At 44.2% G+C, this 23,925-nt stretch overlaps 1 protein-coding gene across 1 annotated transcript; it reads right to left on the bottom strand.

The window, feature by feature from the left end:
- Positions 1-4,890: 4,890 nt before the first annotated feature.
- On the bottom strand, positions 4,891-22,451 carry LOC149369524 (uncharacterized). The gene is made up of 4 exons (XM_089573649.1): positions 22,052-22,451; positions 20,384-20,444; positions 20,158-20,323; positions 4,891-5,002 (listed from the first exon to the last, which is right to left on the bottom strand). The coding sequence occupies exons 2-4, from the start codon at positions 20,412-20,414 to the stop codon at positions 4,897-4,899; spliced, it is 303 nt and encodes a 100-aa protein (XP_089429775.1). The 5' UTR covers positions 20,415-20,444; positions 22,052-22,451; the 3' UTR covers positions 4,891-4,896.
- Between the last annotated feature and the right edge of the window lie 1,474 nt (positions 22,452-23,925).

The raw sequence follows: 23,925 nt of genomic DNA, 5'->3' as shown, positions 1-23,925 counted from the left end.
CCAGGATCGCAATGGCGATATGCCATGGCACTGCGCCACACTGCATGCAAGCCAAGCAGAAAAATGGTGTCATATGGAGCTCCATCGTCTTCGACGGGCAGAAACCTAATGCCGTGCGGAGTGAGCGGCAAATCTTTCTTTATGGTTCGCTGCAACACGTCCCAAAAGAAGATTGCATTATTACAGTCGACAAAAACATGGTCAATTGTTTCCTCCTTCCTGCACAGAAGGCAATGGGCGCCCCACGGGACGTATATGTCTCTTTCATGAAACCAGCTTTTAACAGGTAAGGTACCTGTGTGCAGTTGAAAGAAGAAAGTTTTCGCTGAAGGCGTTACCCACATTCTTCTTACCCTCTTTAACACATTTTGTCCCGGTGAGGCCCCAAAGGCCGACAGATACAAGGGAGCGGGAAAAAGGACGTGTAATAAGTCTTTCTTAAGTTGCCTTTTCTTCACAGTTGCCAAATATTCTCTGGAAAAACAGGTGACAAGGAATCGATAAGATGCGACAACCTCACGGAGGTAACGAGACACACTGTAGCGACCACCTCCGGCAGAGGAGATTACAAAGTCTGCGAGTGCATTTGGCAACATAAACTGAACAAAACACTGGAGGAAAGGGTTTCTTCTTTCGCGGAGAAACATGAAGCGCATGACCACTTGGCTTAAAAACAAGTGAGAGAGGGACAGACCCCCCTCGGCGACTCGCCGAAAAAGATTCGTTCAGGAGGTTCTCTCCCAACTGGACTGCCATATAAATGTCGCAAAGATGCGATGGAACTTCTGTATATTCACCCGTGTACAGTACAACACCTGCAAGATATACATTATCTTTGCTGCTAGAAAAACATTGCATACCGTGGCACGCGCGAATACTGAAAGGTCGCGCCCACACCATTTAGATGTCATATCTCTCATTTCACCGGCCTTCTTGCTCCAGACCGAATCGCTTTCACGATAGCAATCAAGGGGCACCCGCTTCTTTTTCTTCAACATGGTATTTATTACAGTGATGTAATGTACTATGTACATGAACTATATACAAGCCATTATGAAAACAGTGTTAAACATAATATGTTGAAAAGTCCATGCACTAGAAAAGGGGCAATGCAGAGCACATAACTAATAGTGAGTGCCACTCCGGTTCGTACTCAGTCTGGGCATACACGTCTCTTAGATGTAACAACCATTCGACTGAAGTGATCCTTTGTAGACACAACAGGTTCACAGTGTCTGTCCATCATGCGGTTTTTCCAGAGGCTGTGCAGTCCATTCAGAAAGAACATGTCCAGGGATTCATCAACAAATGGCAGCGCAGTGAGACAGCGAATAGAATGTGGAGTCAGATGAATTCTTTTTTTAAAAGTGCTTTGCAGGATATCCCAGAAGAGCACTGCATCTTTGCAACTGATGAAACAATGCTTAATTGTTTCTGGTTTATCACAAAGGCGGCAATTAACGGTAGACACAAAAATGCCCTTTTTCTCTAACCATGTTCTAACGGGCAACGTGCCGGTGTGTAACTTAAAGAAAAAGGTCTTTGTACACGGCGAGACTGGCATCTTACGTACTCTTTTGAGTACGTCATGCCCCGGTAAACCAAAATACAGAGAGCGGTACATGGGCGGAGGGAAGAGCATACTAATCAAATCCTTATACAACTTTTCCTCGACACTAAAAAAAGGAACTCAGGAGAAAAACGAACAAGTAGGAAAGGGACAGCCAAATACACCTCTTGCATTATACCCCACAAACACGGACGGTCACAAACATTGGAAGACACAATGAGGTTGGGTAAAACATGAACTAAATTTGTTTGCAGGAATGAACGTACTATTGGGTGTGTAGTGTCACGGAAAAACAAGAAACGTGACACTATCTGTCGGACATACAGGTGAACTAGAGCAAGGCCGCCAGCGCTTACAGGCCGAAAAAGGTTGTCGCGCCTCATGGATTCAAAAGACGAATCCCACACAAAAGTAGCGAAAACCCTGTGAAAACGCTGGATAGGAAGTCTTGCGCAGTGAATAATTTGCAGTACATAATATATTTTAGTGGCGAGAAACAGATTACAGGCGGTCGCCCTGCCAAAAATTGAGAGGCCATGGGGGACAAACGTTTGAGCATAGCGCTGAAGAGTTGACACGCGGTCTTTCCAATAATGTGCGCTATGCTTATAGGCACTCAAAGGGACGCCAAGGTACTTTGGTGGCCTGCATGTCCATGTTATACCAGCATATTCAGCAGGTGTCGAACCCCAGCTACCAAACCAAAGACCACAACTCTTAGAGCGATTAATCCGACTTCCTGACACCGAACCAAAGTCCTCCGTTAAGCGAATAACCTCATCGATGCTTGGCTTGTCAGTACAAGAAAACGCAAGGTCATCTGCATAAGCGAATACCTTCAGTTCGTGGGCCATTATTCGGAAACCATTGACAGCTCTACTGTTTATAACACTTATGCAAAGTGGCTCCAAGTATAATGCGAACAGGGGCGCTATGCCGGAAGGCCCGAGTTTGGCGCTCGCCCGAGTTTCATCCGAGTTTGCGATGATGGCAGTCAGTGAACGAAGATAGCGTGGAACGTGCGCAGGCAGTGGACAATAAAATGTAGAGATAAAGCCACGTAAAGGGGACACAAGCACACCCTGCGCGCCTGTTTCACACTTCAAGCACAATACACCGCGCAATACCAGGCCGCAGCGCTACCTGAAGTTATCAGCGCCATATCAGCAATCGCGAAATCGTGACTTCTCTGCTATCTATCTGTACACTCGCCGCTAGCTGTTTGACGCGCCTTTTCGGGCGCGTCAAAGGTGTGTCTTCTCTTTCAGGTTCTATCTGTCTCTCCATTTCCAAAGACGACCAGTGCGCACTAGGTGCACTCTTGTATCAACCCTTTCTCTTCTCTCGAATACGTTGAAAGGCAACAGATAATGTTATCAACATTTTGTTCATTTCCAAATGTATTTTAAAATCTGAATCCAATGAAGCTGTATTGAAAAGCATAGCTTTAGGAAATTAACAAACATTTGACACTTTCTGCCGCTAGTGGCGATAGTGAGGCCATTGCTTGCAGCGTGGCTTGCATACGAACTAGAGCGGCGGCCCACCGTGCCGAAAACGAGAGAGCTCCTGCATGCGCTGACACGCAGCCGGTAGCGCTGCCTTCGACTGGAAAGACTGGGCAACTACTACACGCTGAATCTGTCTTATTTTTAGGCCATTGCGATAATATATTTTATTGTGTCGTATATCAAAATATAACAGTCATGCAGCTTCTGGCTTGCATAATACACAAAAGCAAAAAACTGAACTGCAATGCACCCCCGCGTCACTGCTGCTCTCTGCAGTGACCTCAGGTGGAGTTCTCCGCTGCTACGGCCCCTGCCGCACACCGCTATGGCCAACCATTGCTTTTAGTGCGCTCTTGGCGAATCTCAGCGGTAAAAATTGGCCGTGCGAGCGGCTGTGATGCGGTGTGAGAAAAAAAATTGCTGTTTTGGCTGTATTCAATGATTCATTACGTATGCCTGTTGTGTGTGACGCCTCTGTACACTGTAAAAAATATTTATTGAAAAAAACAGAAATTTTCTGGCAGCTGGCCTGCCAGAAATTTTCTGTTATGCTATGTTTTCGGTTTTTTACTTTTTCTGTCATTTTACAGACCTTTTCTGTTTTCGACTAACATAGAATTTCTGTTAAGACGATAGAAATTTTCTGTTATTGTATGTTTTCTGTTTTTACTTTTTCTATCATTTCACAGGGTTTCTTGTTAACAATTAACAGAAAATGTCTGTGAGGATGACAGAAATTTTCTGTTTTTACTTTTTTCTGTCATTTCACAGGTTTTTTTTCATGACTCACAGAAATTTTCAGTGAAGCTCCATGTTCTGTCATTTCACACACTTTATTTCTTTCACATCATCTTTTAATGACTGACATAAAAACAGACACAGAACATTAGGACTGCTGCCACATTTCAATAGAATAAAATATTTCACCGCTTTTAAACAATCACAAGCAAAGGCAAGTGAGTATTCAAGAATATTGGAAAATATGCAGTGTTAAACAATGCAATCATGGCTGATATTTTACTATACAGTAATATCTTTCAGCATCACTTAAGTTAAACGGTAGGAGGGTGGCCGAAGAAAAAAAGAAACTTACGTTGCCCTGCCTGCCCTACAGGCATACAGTAAAAGCATGCAAATTATGCAGTAATGGCAAGTAAAGTAGAAACGAAACCTGTGCCTTTCTGTCATACAGAATGGCATGATTCACTCTAAAATAGTAATACAATAGAATGAATACGACACGAAGTAATAATACCTGAACAATGAACACAACCAGTCACTAAACTAAAGGCAAGCATACGCAAAAGGAGAGTATTGGAAAAATATGCTTTGCTCATGACTAGTGCTGCATTAAGCAGCAAGATGAAAGCAACAGGACATAAGGCATGCCACGGGCTGTTTGCCTTATAACATTGTAACTGCAAAACATTTTTTCACTCCAGTTAGCATGTCTTATCTTGAGACTACAATAACTTTAAAATGAAAAAAGTAACACAGACAAGATAGAAAGTAGTGCTACAATTCATACAACCAGCCACTGAAGTGTAACAGCAAGTATAAGCATAAATAAGGCATCTTAAGCAAATTGTGTCTTGCCTGACACTAGTACGAAATGAAGTGAGATAGAAGCAACAGGACATAAAGCATGCCACAAGCTGTTTGACTTATCAGTGTAACCATATAACATTGATTCTCTATACATAGAACATCCACTCTTGTGACTACTGCATAAGTCATGCCACAGGCTGTTTGGTTTATCACAGCGTACACAAAATATTGATTAAAAAAGTTGTCAGATTTCAGAACAGTTAAAAGTCAGTCTTGCATGATGAGGGAAGGAACTTTTGAAGAGGGGCAGTGTTGCTTCTTCTTCGAGTGCTCTGCCTTCGTTCCCCGGACAGGATTCACAGCTGCAATGGTCCTGAAACAAGGACAGAACATTGTTACTCCTCGGACAGTGAGCATATCTATACTGTCTTCAAAGAATTAATAAACATTGCAAGAAGACTGCGCCCCTCCTCCTACCCCAAAATTTAATTCCTTTGTAGCCCACATTTCAGTTTCATTGTGTGCACTAGTGAATATATCCAGTAGTCTTTAGTACTCAGTACAAAACCAGACTTCAAGCCAAAATAAACCTTTCCTAAATGTTCACTTTAATAAGGTTTTTAACAACCATAGTGTTTTGTTACTTGCGTGAAAGCTGCTCACTGAACTCTAACACTAGTTTTTAATGGGATGCAAAAACAACTCCATGAAACCTGTTGTTATTGGGAAAAATTCATTCTGTCTGCACTTTCCCAATTTGTTGCACGCCGCGGTGGCTCAGTGGTTATGGTGCTCGGCTGCTGGCCCGAAAGACGTGGGTTTGATACCGGCCGCGGCAGCCGAATTTCGATGAATGCGAAATTCTATAGGCCCGTGTGCTGTGCAAATTCAGTGCACGTTAAAGAACCCCAGGTGGTTGAAATTTCCGGAGCCCTTCACTACAGCGTCCTTCATGGCGTAAGTCCCTTTGGGACGTTAACCCCCAATAAATCGAATCAAACCATTTTGTTGATGTCAGTGTGGCAGCGAAAAAATGCATTTATTGCTGAGAAAACTACATTTAGAAATTTTCCAGTCACTAAATTCAAATTCTGATGTATACACCGAAAAGGACTTCATGACCACATTTTGAAGTTAGTTGCGGGGCTGCTTAGGGCCTTGTTATCTGCACCCAGAAATCTGACGTGTCAGTAGATTGCAGTCTACTTAGAAAATGAGGCAATGATGACAACACCTGCACTTTGTTTCTTCATTTTATGTAGCTTGTAAAGGCACCATTTCAGTCTCCTTGCAATCAGACTAGCCTCTCGACAAAGGCCAACTTCAGTTTCCATTTAATGTTCCTTCAAAGCGCTCTCTGACACCAGAGTAGCAATGTCTATGTATACATAGGCCGAATCATCAGCATGCCTATTCTGTGTCACCCGAAAGCACAGCCGTAAGCAAACATCTTTTGACAGGTAATAAGTAAGTTTGCAGCACATATTGACGTGTTTTGTCTTTACAGAGATTCAGATGCATGACGAGGGATATGCACATTTTAGTGAAGATGGAATTAACAGAACTGAGCAGAGGCTTCACACAGACACCTAAGCGATTAGTGACGCACACTAGCACCCAGATTGTCACCGACGCGGACCTCGACACCGATACCACACCCAAACAGAAGTCCCCTAAACACACAACACCCGTCAAGAGGTCCACTCGGCACAAGCGCAGATGACTCACATCTGGCAGCACCAATCGCCCCGAACCCAAAAGACGAAATTTCCTGGTCGCCAGAAAAATAGCCACTAAACAAACTAACTACCGATTCCACCTACACACTTACAAATCCTACTCGCAGCGCAGGACAATACCCAAAGGACTTCGAGTTAATGTTAGGTGCTCCCTCGGTGCGCTCAGGCCTGAACTCCTCGCTCGATGGGAAAAGGTTTCAAATGACGCATCCCTTTCATTCATAGCTATTTTAAAAGAACATTGTCAAGAGCAGTTAAATTCCCTCGATGATCAACTTAGTAAGATAGAACTAAATTCGGGCGAAAGCCAGGCACTAGCAGATTTTGTAGCCAGAAAGGAACGCAAGCTGCACGATAAACAGCAGCATAAACAAATTAGAGATAAATTTCCGCTAGATACGAATACATCTGGACAGTTTAACAACCGCCCTCCAATTTCGATACAGACAAAAGATGCGTATTTTCCGCCGCAGGACATTGACAGCAACATTGTCGATATTTCCAAATCCCTAAGTGATAGCGACAAACGGATTCTGAAGCATGGCCTTACATTTTGTCCAACTAACAATAATTTTAACGAGTATGAACTTCACAGAGACCTCACAGAATTTGCGCGAAGATTGCGAATTAAGGAATTCTTTGCCGAAAAAGCAAACACCCCAATTACTAACCTAGCTCTTTCCTGTAACACGTGGTCAACACGTGCTCACCCTACTGCAGTAACCAACCTTAATCCCATCCCTCTCAAAGCCGAAAGCACGTGGACGCCGGAAGCGCAGCAGAGTCCCGAATTAGACTTGTACATTAAATCTGTCTCGAAAGAAATTATAGACCAAACAAAGCAAGCTCGAAAACGCAGAAACGTTACCCCAACGGAACAGGCTACTCTGAACCACTTAGCTTCTAGAACCGATATAGTCATTAAACCTGCAGACAAAGGAGGTAGCATAGTTATCCTGCCAGCCGAAAAATACAAAAAAGAAGCTTTTAGGCAACTTAACAACCCTTGTCATTATAGGAAATTAGATTCAGATCCCACTTCAGAGTTCTGCAAATTGATTCTGAACAAACTGGCAAACTTACTATCAAGAGAACTAATCACGCAGTCCGATTACCACTTCTTAAATCCGCTAAACAAACAGGCAGGACGCTTTTACCTACTTCCCAAAATCCATAAGGTTTTCGCAGAAGACTTGTTTACCGCAGATATCCCCGGCAGACCTATCGTTTCAAACAATAACACGCCCACAGAGAACTTATCAATTTTCCTGAACAACTATCTTGCAGATATTCCCACCCACCTCCCTTCCTTTGTCGAGGATACACCGCACTTTCTCCGCATAATAGAGCCTCTGAATGACGCTTCCATTATCCAAGCAGATAGCATACTTGTCACACTTGACGTCGCCGCTTTGTACACAAATATTCCCATTAATGAAGGTATCGACGCACTCTTAAAAATTCTAACTCAAAGTCCTCACCCGCACGAAACTGAAGTGTACCTCACGCTACTTGAATTGGTACTAACACTCAACTACTTTGAATTCAATTCTTCTTACTACCTTCAAGTATTTGGAACAAGCATGGGCACTCCCTTCGCACCCACCTACGCGAACATTTTTATGGGGCTACTAGAATCTAAACTTCTAAATTCATTTCTAAAAAAACCACTCATATACCTGCGGTACATAGACGATATTTTCATGATATGGGAGCACGGGGCTGAGACCCTGAAGGCATTCGTCACACATTTCAATTCATTCCACCCCAGCATTAAATTCACCTTCAACTCCTCGAAAACGCAAGTCAATTTCCTTGACACCACTGTCCATTTAGAAAATAGCAAGCTCAAAACCACACTTTACAGGAAGCCTACTGACCGACAACAATACTTAGATTTCACTAGCCATCATCCAAGACACTGCAAACAAGGTATATTCGTAGGACAGGCAACGAGACTAAGAAGAATATGTAGCGACGACGATGACTACCTGAAACACCTCCACTCGCTAAAAAACACACTAATCACCAGACACCATCCACAGACAACCCTTAATAATGCGTTCCAACGAGCAACCACTTTGAAACGAGATGTAGTTCTTAAAAAACGAACAAAAGCTAACAGTCAACGACCTCCTGCACTTATAACGAAATACTCAAACGCGCTTCCAAACATAAACAATATCCTGCGGAAATACCACCCCATTTTAACTGGTAACGACCGTCTCAAGAAAATATTTCCCGACGCACCAAGGGTAACATACAGACGCAACACAAACCTGAGGGACATCCTGGTGCATGCTAGGCTCGGTAAGAAACCACCACCGACAGTAACTTCATGCTCTCGACCCAGATGCAAGACATGCAAACAGTTACAAAGGGACACTACGGTTAAAAGTACGGCAAGCGATTTCAGTTTCGATATAAAGACCAGTTTTGACTGCACATCGTCCAATATTATCTACATGCTCCAGTGCTCCTACTGCCAGAAACAATATATCGGAGAAACCGGACAAACAATGAGTGCCAGATTAAACGGGCACCGGGCTGACACAACACGGAATGAACAGAAGGCAGTGTCGACCCATTTTAATCAACGCCATCACAAATTCGACGAACTCAAATTGTTCATTCTTCAGTCAGGCTTCAAATCGACTAGGGACAGAAAATACAGAGAAGCATTCCTAATCCACAAATTTAAAACACTGCCACCAACAGGGATAAACATGTCCAGAGGAAACCTGGAATCTCTCAGGTACATTCCAGGGTCAGCATAATTTTAAATTAACAAATGTCTTGCACGTGGTCAGACTATTTCCTAGAACCTCACATAAGTATATTGTCGCTCCTTGCACCCTTCCCAAGTCATATCTTCCACCCCATTTCCGGCCTTGTCACCCTCTTCCTTTGTTCACCTTTTTTTTTCTTTTTCTCCTAATCCCCTGCTACCAGTTCTCGGAAACCATGACACTCCTGTTACCCCCTCTGCCCCCACTTTTTGGCTTTCTCTGAACACGAGCCATTTCCCCCCCCCCCCCCCCCCTGCCTAGTCCTTCCTTGGAAATGCCCCCCTTCCTTTCTCCTTCCAGTGCCAGCCCCCCCCCCTTTTTTTTTCCCTTGTTATCATTTCCCTGTACCACGCTGACTAATCCTTTTATCTGAGTTTTGCAGGTTCACCCAGCGCCTCCCCCCCCCCGTCGCAGCCCCTTCAAAGCCTTTTGTTCATTGCATACCCCCCGGATATAGGTTGTTGCACTATTGCAGCCTAGCGAATGATGATTCACCTCCCTCCCCTTCCTGACACGCATCCCCTCCCACACCACTTTCCTTCCCCACCCCCGGGGCCTTCCTCCTCGGAGCGAAGGCCCTATATAATCCCTGCCGATGATGAACGCTTTGCCCAGACGAAGACAAGTCCCCTTGTCGAAACGTTGGCTCTAGCAAACTGAGGTTTTCCCCTCCCTTGTTCATTTTGTGATCGCCAAGGACCATCTACCGCACCCTCTCTCTACCATAATGCCCAACTAGTGATACGCAAGTCTAAAATGAGGTCTAGTGCTGCAGAGCAAGCTGTTACGTGAATGTGACGTTACCATCTTAAATCTGCACTCAGCTTCCACTGTCCAAGAATAGTGCAAAGTGCCTGCTGCCCTGAGTGATGAAACTTTTCTGACCACAACCTCAAGCAATAACCCAGCTAAAGACACATGCAGAATGCACACAAAATATTCTCTGTAGGCAGAATCAAAACAAAATTAAGCAATAGCTTCGAATAAAACTTTTCGTTGAGCATTGGAAGTCGCACATATTCAGTGCTGTAGCATTTTCCCCATACGCCGCTAGTACGGCTCACATGCAGGCCTCAACAATGCAAGTACTAACAGCCTTTTTCAGTATCCTGGCTTATGCTCAGTTTGAACTGGGCTGCAAGGAAAAGGTACTTTCACTATCGCGCATAGCAGTCCTCGAGGCTAGTCAACACAGCTGAGCGTGTCTGTACAGCATCCTGGGCTCCTCACTCCTTCCACATATAAATTCCCCCCTACAGATGCACTTTGGAAGAAATATGTGCGGCTTACAGCGCACCCATCAAGAAAGCTTCATGTCAAATGCAGCAATAACAATGCTGTATCTCTCATCAGCAATCCTCACGTAATTGACTGAGGAGCCAGTTTATTGAGACACACATAGCGAGGTATATGCCACAACAATATGCAATGCTGTATGCATGGGTTATCTTGCATAGTATACAATTCAAGACTGTAGGCTCAAATGCCGCAAAAAGGAAGTCTTCCAGTCGACGGCACCAACCAACCATTACGATGTTGTGGTTATTTTGGCTAATTTGTGGTTTATCCTTTCCTTTTGCCAGCTGGTGTGATGGATTAGCAAGTGCATGGGAATTAACAATGAAGTCGTCAGAATCATTCAACACCATAGGGGCATTTGCTGCTGCATTCTTCAGTTGTATCCAGCTATAGTCACAATATGAAGCATTGCCTAACAGTTCACGCTCAAATGAATGCAAATCAAAATACAGAAGAGAAAAAACCCAAACTTCCCATTAGCAGTGAACCTGTCTCCGACAAGTGGGAGCAATGCCAGCCTTAGGGGAGGGTGACCGGTGCAATCGCACAAGACGTCACCAAAATGGGGATGCTGAGTTGCCCTGTGGGTGTTATGCTACATCCTCCCATCCTCTACCCGCCTTCCCTCTGTCCCTTGACCTCCAAAAGAGACATTTCCAGAGCTCTTCAAAATGAGGGAGACAATATGTATGCCTGAAGCATGCCAAAATGAGTGCATAACTCGCTACTGTAGAGGGTTGCAAAGGGTGCATGCACCTTACAGACGCGGCATAGTTTCAGGTGTCGTTTGTTGCGGGCAGGACCATCTAAATGACATTCTTTCCACCTGTAAGCTCTGCTGCGGCAGAAGGGAAAGGGGTAGGGGAGGAGAGTTGTGCTTAGAGAGCTTTGTCAGTTCACTGCTTAGCCCTTGTCCCGTCTCAGTTGTGCAGATTCTTTCCATCTTTGAACTTAATACTGCCTTCAGCACGCCCTGTGCATTATCTAAATCGGAACACATCTGACTGTGTCAAGCTGTATTGCATTTAATGGTGGTAGTAAATAATGTGTGCACCATTTCTCTCCCTTTTGCATGCTCTGCTCTGTGAGAATTTCATTATAGCTAGTTCTTCTTTTAGGCACCCAGCGGTTGCCACTGCAGAGCGGCACTGCTTGATTTTAGGCGTTAATTACAGACCTAAATGTAGACTGGGCTTTTTGCTAATCATCATCTTTGAGACTCACGGGATTTTGGACTGTGAGCCCATAGTTACTCGTTCACAAGAAATACCTGTCTTGGACAAAAAAATGTTTTTAATTCTGAATGGCGAGAAAATGGGCACAGAAAATTTGAATGATTTTGTAGAGAATGGTTGTAGTGCTACTATTGTTGCTATGTGCATAGATGTAGACAAAAATTTTGTGCAGCGTTCTGGCAACTTAGAAACAGAGATTTGATTTCCTGTGTCTGGCATTATGTCGGCATGGTTTGTTTTTACTTTGAAATTCGTTTACTTCTACCCAATCACCTGTCCTGCCTCTTGCATTGTAGCTATGGACTGAGCAAATGAACTCTCCTAACAAGCTGTCTTGCCTTATGCGCAGTTCTAAGCAAGACAATTTATGAAAGAAAAAGAATGCCGAAGTGCTAAAATTGCTGGTGCATTGTGACAGTTTTCAAGAAAAAGCAGAGACGATGGAAAAAGCCCTTTTTAAAGTACAGGAACAAGATGAATTATCGTACTAAGGTTAAAACTAACCTGATCTAGCCTGGCTAACTTTGCACGGCCTACTGTTTAACCTGAATAAGTTCAGCTCATGTCGACAATAGCTGTTTCGCCCCACTAAACTTTTGCCCTGTGTATGCAGAAAAGTGGTACGCCAGACCTTCTTCACACCAATCTGCAGCCAAGGCACTGTTATTAGGAACAGAAGGAATCCGTGATGATAAATATAACGCTTGTACCATTTTCTACATATCCAACTGGGAAAAGGTTTCAATTTTCCTGTCACCCAATTTAACGCTATCAAAATTTTGTTATGCTGGCTTTTTTGTAGTCACTATTAAAAGCGGAGCAGGCAACACTAAAACATCAGCTTCATGAGCTAAATAATGGTTTCAAAAGAAGCGGAAATGCCCTGGGAAGGCCAGTATGGTGAAAGACAGCGACCCAGAGAAGAGAGATTGCATGATAAGTGGGACAGGTGGACTGTGCTCATGGTTCTAGGAAACTAACACACAACTTAAAAATCTGGATACCACTTCTCTGCTGCTTCACGGATATGTACACCAACGTAACACATGTTGACTACGATAACACCAAAGTAAATCTGGCCGGTCTCGTCCGTGACCGAATATTACAACCATTCAAGACATTTTAGTGGTTATTGCAGGGGCAGATTCATGGGTGCAACTGGAAGGGGGGGGGGGGGGGATTTGAAGGAGGGGGGTGGGGTACATTAGAACCATGTATTCCTTGGACATTTTTCATCTAAGAAATGAGGTTCAACATGGCTGTCATTTAATATTTTCCAGTGGGAATCCTTTCCTTTTAATCAATTTCTCCTAGGTGAACATTACCATATATCCTAAACAAGGTTTCTCAAAGACACCTCAAAAACAAGTCTTCAGTGGACGCTGGATATTTAACTTATTAAGACAGAGTATTCTGTTTGTGCTGCAAGCTCTTTGACAGGGATCCCATGTAATCACCAGCGGCAACTGGATAAAATGACTGGAGGCACATGGCACAGATTCTTAGAAGCCTCGAATATTTGACAAATCACTTCGCACCAAATCAAGCTTGCACAGAGGCAAGTCTAAGAATGAAGCATAGCAAATGCACTGACAAGAAGCATGAACTCATCATGAATAGTCTTCTGGCGGGCTAGTTGGTTCTTTTCGTTCATGGTTAAACTGCGCGAAGGAAACAAGGACAGAGACAGAAACACACGTACACACTGAGCGCAGAACTTCCAACTGCGCTCAGTGGTTCCGCGTCTCATCCCATTGCTGAGTAGGTTGCGCTTGTAATACAGCGTTTTGTTGATGACCTCTTTGGTGGTATTCGTTTTATCTTCACTTTTAGGATCTCAATCTTCCAGTCTCCCTTTTCTTTTTCCTTGTATCTAGGTATCAATGGTGCATAAGCTTGCACACACTGGTATAGTTTAGATTGGCGCTCTGGCGGGTCGGCGCATCATGGACACGTTACTGTCAATACTTATCGGTTTTTATCCGGGCTGTGTCATGTGGTGGTTGTTTAGTGCGTATAAAAGCTAATGCCCGAAGCGTTTTTCGAATAAAAGTTGGAAGTTCTGCGCTCAGTGTGTACGTGTGTTTCTGTCTCTGTCCTTGTTTCCTTCGCGCAGTTTAACCATGAACTCATCATGGCACAAGCGAAGAAACTCTTCAAGAATTTCTTAGAGCACCTCATCAAGATAAAAGGCATATATGGTATTTCATGGCTGTTCAGACTGGCTTTTTGCAATCTGTGAGGAACCAGGGCAAAAAAAATAACAGACTACACAGAAGGAGGACCACATGGACTGAAGTACTGAATGATCAACTTTTGTACAGTTTCCTGTCAGCACACATGGCAAAAAAAGGTGAAACCATATCAGGAGATACCCCGAAACAATGTGACAAGTGGTTTTTTTAGTCTGAAAAAACAGAGGGAATAAGCCAGTAAGCATCTGCACAGCTGTTTCTAGGACACAGCAGAAAAGCAGTTAGTGAAGAATGGCCAACAAGGAACATGGAAGAAACCAGGGTGGAAACAAGTGCACAAGACATGGTCTTGAAAGCTAAAACCAATAAAAGTGATAAAAACGTCACAGGCCAATGAATAACAGGGCAAAAGGCTAAAAAGATTAAAGTCGCAAAAGTGACAATGAGGTCAAAGACCAAATGTAAAACCAGAAGTGGTGAAGGCAAAAAATGAAAAATACGACTGAAGGCCGAGGGTGCACATGGTGAGACAAGTGTTGCATATATAAAAACTGGTATTGCATGACAAATAGGCTGGTACTTTTTCAAATAATGAAACTGAAGGTTTCCTTATGCACTGGTCCTTCATTGCCAGTACCTTGCCTGCTTTTATGATTTCACAAGCCAGTGAGTTCTTGTTCTTCGCTATGAATTCCATTCTTTGAAATTCGGATAAACGTCCTGTTTCCAAAATTTTACAGTTCCGACAGTGAATGCCAAGATGGCAGCATTATTCATTATCAGAAAAAGAACTACCCTACCTGCCATCCAATGCCTGGTTTTAGCTACACAACACTTGTCTCATCATGTGTATCCTGGGTCTTCAGCAGTATTTTTTAAATTTTTTGCCTTCACCACTTGCTCCTGGTTTTACACTTCATCTTTTCCCTCATTGTCAAATTTTATCACTTTTAACTTTTTAGCTTTTTGGCCTGTTACTTGCTGCCCTCTGAGCTCTTTATCTCTTCTATCACTTGTAACCTTCAAGAGCATGTCTTATTTTTTCACTTGTTTTCATCGTGGTTTTTGGCATGTTTCTTGTTGGCCATTCTTCGCAACCTTTGGATTTTTGCTGCTTCATAGATACAGCTGCGCAAATTCTTGCTGGCCCATTCCCTGTCTTTTCCGCCTAAAAAAAATCTCCTTGTCGAATGTTTTTGTCTTATTTTGTTGTTCCGTGATACAAGCTTTCATATCAAATGGACTTTGCCTAGCTTTTTTCGTCGTGTATACGACAGCTAGGAAGGTGTACAAATAGCTGTCCCCGTTTCTTCCGATATAAAAGTTGGCAGTTCAGCATCCACGTTGCCGCCTTCTGTGCAGCTCTTTGCCCAACAGAAAGTGTTGCTCTAGCTTTTCACTCTAAAGAACGAAAACTTTCTGCGATTACCTGAGCTTCTTGGTTAATATGACAGTCATGAAAGAGCATTTAGGTGTGTGCCAGATGTGGCAGTTCACTACTGCAGCAAAACAATTTAGAATAAAATATTTCACGTGATGGTGAAGAATGTGATCAAGCACTTCACAGAAAATGAAATGACTGAAGTGAGTGCTTTTTTGCCTCTGATGCCTCCCTTCTAGCTAGCAATTTCATGAGTACCGAAAAAGAAATGTGTACAACGGTGGCAAAGATACCTTGGTGAAAAGTGCATCATGCTGCGCCATCTAATAAGTATTGTTTTTTTTCCCCCGTAACGCAAGTGCAAGTGCTTCTGGGGCACTGCAACAGCGACAACTGACTCGCTTGGATAAATCGGGAGCTCACTCTATGCGACTGTTTCTTACCAAATAAGCTCTTTATCGGTCCTTTCATTACTGGGATCTTGTTGCTGCCACTTCTCTTCGAATAACTATACTATTTGTGTCACTTTGATGCCCATTCTATTTATGTCCCTCGGACTGGTTGATTTATTAAAGAAATTTTAATCCGACATATAATATCTATGCATTGCTTATGCCTGCACTTTTAGAAGAGGATCTGAAGGTGTCAGCATTTTCAGTTCATGTAACTAAACTCATCTTTCAGTGGCAAGCCTCTTTGCTTTTCTATATTTTAAACCGTACTATCTGCTTGCAAAGTCGGTGGTCCGTGACCTTCGGTGGCATTGTGGTGGCGACTTCCGGTTGCCGCTATTGGTTTGTAGTATCCCTTCAGGCTACAGCCATCTAAGGGCACAGCTTGTGGTAATGTACTGTAAAGCACAATTTTGTTTTACAATTAGGCTTCCCTCTGAAAAATACCGAAAAAAAAATTGCAATATAAAAAGGTAATATAAACAAAAGGAAATAATGAGAGGCTTTGCAAGTATGGGCCTCAGCAAGGGCTCACACAAGGTGCGGTAAGGTCGTCCCTAAGGCAACGTGATACTGCCAAAATTACCTGGCAATGTTGCAGGGGTAACACTTACTGAAAGGAGAAAATTAAGAAAGTACGGAGGCTGGGACACACCTTAAGGTGGTACTTGTGAATCACTGTATTTTGAGGGACTGTTCTGCTACCGTATACGCCTGTGCACACAGACTGGGAAGCTACTGGCAAAGCGTTGTTTGGTAACTGTCATCACTGATTACTTAGTTAAATATGGGGTCCTTAACTCCATGCAAGGACACTGGCATGAAATCTACAAACTGCTGGAAATGAAAAGTTGCATGTTATTCAGAGATCTGCCCTTGGCCATTGTTTATGAGACATTGGACGCATACCAAGCACACTTCCCTCTTTTCCGCATCTCTGGAGGCATCTGCATATATCATATAGTGTAAACAGAATTTTTTGCATCTTTTTCTTCTTTCGTCCTTCCCGCAGCACAATGTATCCAACACAAGCCTAACTAAACTCTCCGCTTTTCTAATTTCCGCTTTTCTTTCGCTGCAGTGTCTAAAGATGCACCTCACAGACTGTTCATTCTCACTGAGCGTATGGAGGATGTAGCTTCCGGCCCATGGCTAAATCTCATCCAACATGATAGTGGATGCTGCCAGCCAGTGCACTACTGCTGCGTGCAACACTCTTCTCTGCGAAGCATTTGCAAGTTGCATGCCACATATTGTGACTTGTGAGGAGTTTCAAATGGAAGTTTTCCCATTCTTATATCGCCGGCTGTCATTCAGATGCAGTAAAACAAGCCCAGCTCTCCCAAAAAATCTCAGATATATGTCTTCACACCCGGTTGCACGTGCATATAGCACTACCATCGCTCGCACCAGTTCACATATATAAGCAGCAAGCTACGCGGCGTGCACCAGCGGCTTGGTGCTTTCGCACTGGTCTTGTAATCTGTCAGCTCTGCTCATAATTTAAGCAAGTTATCACCAGCACTGAAGCGCAGCAGAATGCTTGCTAGATCGAGCACCTATGCTCTGCACAGCACGCATATTCCTAGATGCACCTATCCGTATTACATAAGAAACATAATGCTAGCTCTTTTTTATCACCAGATATAATATTGGTTGGTTGGGTTGGTTTATGGGGTTTAACGTCCCAAAGCGACTAAGGCTAAGAGAGACACCGTAGTGGAGGGCTCCGGAAATTTCGACCACCTGGGGTTCTTTAACGTGCACTGACATCGTACAGTACACGGACCTCTAGAATTTCTCCTCCAAAGAAATTCCAGCCGCCGCGGCCGGGATCGAACCCGCGTCTTTTGGGTCAGCAGCCGAGCACCATAACCACTGAGCCACCGCGGCGGCCTGATATAATATTCATCTTTAAAATATTTATATTATGCCTCACAGCCATGCAAAAGCAATAGTAGGGGGAATTTATTTACAGCGTTGACCTAGGTGACTCGAAGAGATACTCCACCACAATACACAAGAACATTGTGGAGGAGCAACCACAAAGCAGGAAGCATGTACAGACCACTTCCGGGCCAACATTGACATTTCTGAGGGGAATACAAGGAAAGTGCCTAGCTCGCTGCTTGGTCTTTCAGGCGGAAATTTGCACATATTGAGTGGATCGAGCTTAGCATGAGCCAATGGGCCCTTCTCAGCCAATGCCACACACCACACGTGTATTTGGAGCACTGATCCTGCACACGCACTCAGCTTCGACTGAGGGACAGCGGATCGTCGCAAGTAAACAAACCTTGAAGTTCACATAGCGGACTTCACCGTACAACAGAAAAGCACACATGTGCACCATGCTGCATGGAAATAGCCAGGGATAATTTTGCAGTTCACACACCCTAATCAAACGACATGTGGTGAACGGTGCAACCGGAGAACATGGTGTTTGTCATGCGATCAAGCAGTTCATTGCATGGAGCTCTCAGATCATGTGCGCCAAACACCAATTGGCCCATTCCGGGCAGTGAGTAAACATTCTTGAGCCCAAGGTATGACTAATCCTCATAGAATTCAAAGGAGAACTATGAGAGTAAATCGAGCAGACTGCCAGGCAAAAATCAAATGGCCGGACTTTGAAAAACACTCTCAGATTTGTCCGATGTATTTGGAAAAAAAATGCTCCGGGTCTACCCAACGTACTAAGGGGAGGAAATGCACCGGGTCCATCCGGCGTACCTTTAGCCACAGCCTCCTCTCGCAGTCAGTAGTGAGAGCACACGATACAAAAATTTCACTGCTCTATTTAATAACCCCATTGTGAGTTATATAGACAAAAGACTTTGCAGATGAATGCAATTCCAAAAAATGCTGGAGCTAAAGAAGATTATTTTTTGACAGAACTCACAAAATGACTGCTAACGTGAACAAGGAAGCCTCATTGACTTAGTGTGCTCAAAACATTGGCTGCAAAAATGAAGCACTGTGATTGCAAAGGCTTGTACACGTACACCATGATTCCAGTCATGTTGACTGACATGATAAGTACAAACACCATGCATGACCCGCCACTAAACCAGGGTGTCAAGCAAGCTACTTTCTTTCAGTTCCCTGACTTTTCCATGGTTTCCCCGACTAAGTCAAAATCCTCTGAATACTGAACAGACGGGAAAACACAGTGTCCAATGGTAATCTACAGTATACATGATCTATTCACAGCAAAAAACTATATACTGAAACTTCAAACGCTGCAATCAAAATAGATTTGCTCTTATTTGAGGCAGCTGGTTTCTTCTTGACGAAAGTACAGCTTCAATGCGACTTATGAAGCTATCTTTGCTTTTTCTGTTCCATTTCTCTAACACAAATGGTTAACATAACCTTTATTCTTCTGAGCATAAGTTGTCTCCACTAAGTGTGTTCATATTTCAAACTTTTATTTTAAAGTGCAGAGTATTAAAAATTGGCTTAGATTACAAGACAAATGTGTTTCCACATAATACAGCAATGAAAAGCACCAGACATTGGACAAATATTTAAATCCTCATCAATTATCCTATCCGAACACCGATTAAGCACCACAAAATACAAAAACAAAATAAAAAATATAGCATACCCTCCAAATAACGCCAGAACCACATCAGCTGCCAGAGCTCACGATCAAAGAAGCTCCAGCAGCCGTAGTGTAAATGCGATCAAACCATCACAAAGTTCATCGCACAGTTACATGAACACAAGTCCTCGTACTTACTAATAGTGAAAGAATGCTGACAATTTCTGCGAAGTACCATCTACGACGTCAAATCCATCAAATCTGCATGGCGACACATTCAAATCTATCCATAAACAATGGATGGTTACATGGCCACAAAAGGGTTACTGGTATTGCATGCACATATGCACTCTTCAGTAAACCTTCTCCCCCAGGTTCTGTGCTCCTCTGGACAAGTATCTATGACCCCTATGAGCAAGCAACGTGTATGACTTCCACCAAAATAGCCATATACTGCTACATAATCTCATAAGCAATATAGTACCATGTACCCCTTCCAACCCTTTCATATTAGTGACTGGGCACCATGCAATGCAGGTAGTATAGCCATTATCTGTGAAGAAGTGGTTGAAGATCAACTCCACAAAAAATAGTTTTATCTGTCTTTCCTTTCCGCAGATTTTTTCAGAGCGCTATTTTACCAGCTGCATTAACCAAGCAGCAGCAGCAGCAAAATTTCATTCCATAGCTGATTCGTTGCCTGGGTTCAGCAAACATTTTCTTACTTTTTTTAAAAATTGCTTTTGCACTTTGTTAGCATTTTCATAAAAAGGTCTTATGATAAAGTGGTATGTACCTATAACTTTTATTATCACTGCGTATTTGAGAAGTGGCAAAACCAAAACAAGAAAGGTTATCACAACTCAGTTAACAAGCGATATAGGTACTTACTGCTGTGTGAACTCCAGGCAGAGGCTTGTTTCCTTGGGGTACACAACATTGAAAGCAAAGTGCACCAAAAACATAAGCTTGAAAGCCTGGCATGGGTTGGCTGCGTGCATCACTGGCAGGGTGTCGATGCATATGGTGAAGCTCCTTGCAGTAAGGAAACTGCCTCCTGCACAAACAAGTTTTAAATCAGGAATGCTTGCCAGAGTGCAGTACCACAGAGTTATACCTTTTGCAATGATGAAAGGAGAACATGGCATGTCCCCGATGTCGTCATCACTGGCAGATCCCTGGCATAAGAGGGAGTTAAATGCGTATAAGAATTGTCTACTAAAGTAGCACCATGTGAAAGCTGCAACTTTAAACCAGTTACAAATAAGCATGCAGCAGAGTACAAGCATAAATAAGTCATTTCTGCGCTTGCTCAGGCTCTTATTTTTCCCAACAATGCGTGGTGAAATGCTTTGGAGTGTATACAAATAAGCGTCAACCACATATAAAGGCCCTAAAATCAGCATAGGCATTTACAAGTGCTGGATTATCTACAATACATAAACATTGCACCGTTTTAGTCAAATGCAGCCCAAGAACACAGTGTAAATGCCTCTCAAGAGCAAAAGAGGCCCTCCATCGAGTGGTGTCAAGGGACTGTCCTAGCACTGCAGTTAATCCGGCCGACCGGTAGTGAATAACCTTGCACCTGCCAGCCCCCTCAAATGTCACACTACTAGGTCACAGGGGAATTATTTAACATAAGTAGAGCGCAGCTTGCGTTTTATCTCAAGCAACCGAGCAAATTGTTTGTAAATGACTATGTTTTAAGTAGCATAGTACGAGGTACTAAGGTGAGCAGTCGTCGTGATCGGCGCAGTGCTGCGGAAAGTTCGAGCTCGCGTAGTGAATGCTGAATGGTGTACTGTTATCTCGAAGCGCCCATTTAGCGAGTACGCGAACTATTTACTATAGAAGCACCAGAAAAACGCAAGCAGCAGATATCGTATTCAACAGCCACAGAGCCCAAGCAGACACGCGCGGCACGGTTGTGGGCGGGCGGATGTATGGATGGTAGTGGCTTAACCCTTCGTATCGGGCGGTGGCTCGCGCCTCCAGCCTAGGATTCCCCCCCCCCCCTTTTAATTTGTATTTTAATATGCATAATTTGGCCATCTTTCATAAAGTTACTCCTCCCTTGACCTATTCCACAGGCTGGCCGAAGCGATGCGATTGACATTGGAGGATATGGACTGAGCTCGCGTGTCGAAGGCGCTCAAAAATCTCGAATGTCGGCTCCAATGACATCAGTGCCATTGAAAAACTTCCCTGTGACAGCGCAAGTACGGCATTTGAAACGCCTGTGTAGAAACTTTTCAGCCTGCGTTGACCCGTGCAACGCTATTTCGGCCCAAAGATAAGATCAGTTAAATCTTACAAAATGAACACAATTACTGCATTACTTGTACCGGCATGAATAAACGTCAATAAAAATAAAAAGACACAACGTACACTTATGATCCTTTCTTAGACGAGAAACGAATTTGAAAAGCCCGCGCTCTTTGACGTCCTCCTCCGCTAACCAATCGCGTACTTCCCTGGCCGGTTCTTTTAGGAGTGCATATCTCCAGACAAAGCAAAATTTGTGCATTTTCCCGCAAACTATCGCACTCTTCCGTGTTTATCGCTTGTGTTCCTCTCTCTTCCGCGCGCTGTGCACCTTTTGTGAGAGACAGTAAAGCAGCAGTGACGCATCGGCGGTGAAGCGGCTGTGGTGGGCACGCTCAATGTCCGCCGGCGATTTATCTTCACTGCCCTGTTCAACAGCAGTACAAGCCCGCAACAATACTCCCAAGAGACGACAAAAAGCGTATCATTCATGCCGGTAAAAATGTGCACCACTCACCTTGTGTGCGAACGGTCTGATCAGCGAAAATCACGGACACAGCACGCCGGTATTATCCTAGCTCCCGGTTCACGTCCATGCCGTCCTCCATGATGCCGTCAATCGATGAATGCAGGATCGCAGCAAATAGTACTGCTTCTCATTCTGCGCGCTAATATTGCGCGTAGAAACTTTTTGACGCTTAAAATATGTAACGTGATTGATGAAAAGTAGCAAAGGTTTTTCGGATCACTTTTTTGTGTAACGGTGGTGCTTACGTCACCAACTTTCGGTGAAATGGGCGTGTTGCGGCTCCAAAAACAGAAAATTACTTTCTTTTGCGTGAACGTGTTTCTGTTAAGGGCGCAAAACAGATATTCTCTGTATGACAACAGAAAATTTCCGTAAAAATGCCTGTCATTTCACACACATTTCTTACAGTGTAGTGCACTGCGGATGCGAAGAGCGTGCTACCCAGTGACACAACTCATCCTATGTCATTAGAGGCTGACTAAAAGCTGTGAAGGTGGTGGCGCGCGTATCTGCGTAGAATTTGCTTACGTCGCGCACTTCAAGGTTTTGCGGACTGGTTTTGTCACTAACGTCGATCGCCGTTGTATACCGCAGTGACATCGCAATAATATCGTTCGGGCAGATGAGGGATCCTGTTTGTAATAATGGAATCGGACTTATAACAGAGAAAGGCGTTACAGTTGTGAAGGACGCAGTTGTTGCGTGCTGGAAATTACAAACTGTTTATTGCACTGGGTCTGGAGCAGCGACCGTTTGTCCATCCCGAATGTGTTTGACTCATTGATGCTGAGCTTCATCAGCGATGAAAGGACGGCCAAGCCAAACACATGTGATGCGACGTTGTTGGAGTAGGACATGCTCCAAGCACCGTTTCTTCGTCGTGCTCCGTGTTTGACGCCTTGCAAGCAGGTATGACGCGCCGTCAGCGTTGTGCTGTGTCTTACTTGGTTGCAACAGGCTGTAGTGTTGTGCAATCTTGGTATGCGAGCGAAGAAATCGGCGGCTGTCGCCACATTGCGTGTCCTTCGCAGAGGTGCTTAGATTAATCAGTGATGACGTCCGTTTTGCCTGTTATATTTCCATGGTCAACATCGTCGATGTCTGTCAGCAATCAGCACAGCCGCGCAGCATACCTGCAGCCGGCAAGGATGTTGGCAGTGGCCCACCCATAGCGCGTACGCGTATAATTTATGTACGGCACGCCGGGGGCGTGGCCAATGGTTTTGATTGACAGGTGAACTCGGAGCTAAACTTGTGAACGGTGAAGTGCCCCGAATTCATCTCGGGACTGTCATGGCGGCAGCAGCAGCCTGGGTCATCGCTTCCTCTGACGGCAAATGTCAGTACGGCCGGCTGGAACCGTTTACTGCCATGGCTGACGACGAATTCCAGCGACATTTTCGCCTCTCCAAAACATCGGTACGATGGTTCTGTAAAGAGTTAGGCGACGACCCACGCCTGCGGAGAGTGCGTACCGGGCCTCATTCGCTTTCGGTCGAAGAGCAAGTCCTCTGCGCCCTCCGGTTCTTCGCGACTGGGAGCTTCCAGGGGAGTGTCGGCGCAGACCGTTTTATTGGACGTCACCGAAGCACTGTGAGCCGCTGTGTGACGGACGTCTCCGACGCGCTTATCGACGCGGCTGTGCAGAAGCGGTGGCTCGCTTTGCCCACGACTGCGGCCGAGCGTGCGTATGTTAAGGAGCGTTTCCTTCTGCGGTGCGGCATCACAGACGTCGTGGGATGCATCCACAGGACCTACATTGGCGTAAAGGCCCCTTCGAAGTCCAGCCCTAACATGGTGAAGGCCAACTATTTCACGAGGAAGGCACATTATGCATTGAACACAATGGTTGTAAGAATGCT

The sequence above is a fragment of the Amblyomma mixtum genome, chromosome 1, assembly GCF_055824585.1.
Source record: "Amblyomma mixtum isolate Tamu chromosome 1, ASM5582458v1, whole genome shotgun sequence".
Lineage (NCBI taxonomy): Eukaryota > Metazoa > Arthropoda > Arachnida > Ixodida > Ixodidae > Amblyomma > Amblyomma mixtum.
This window is presented reverse-complemented; position numbering and strand designations above follow the sequence as displayed.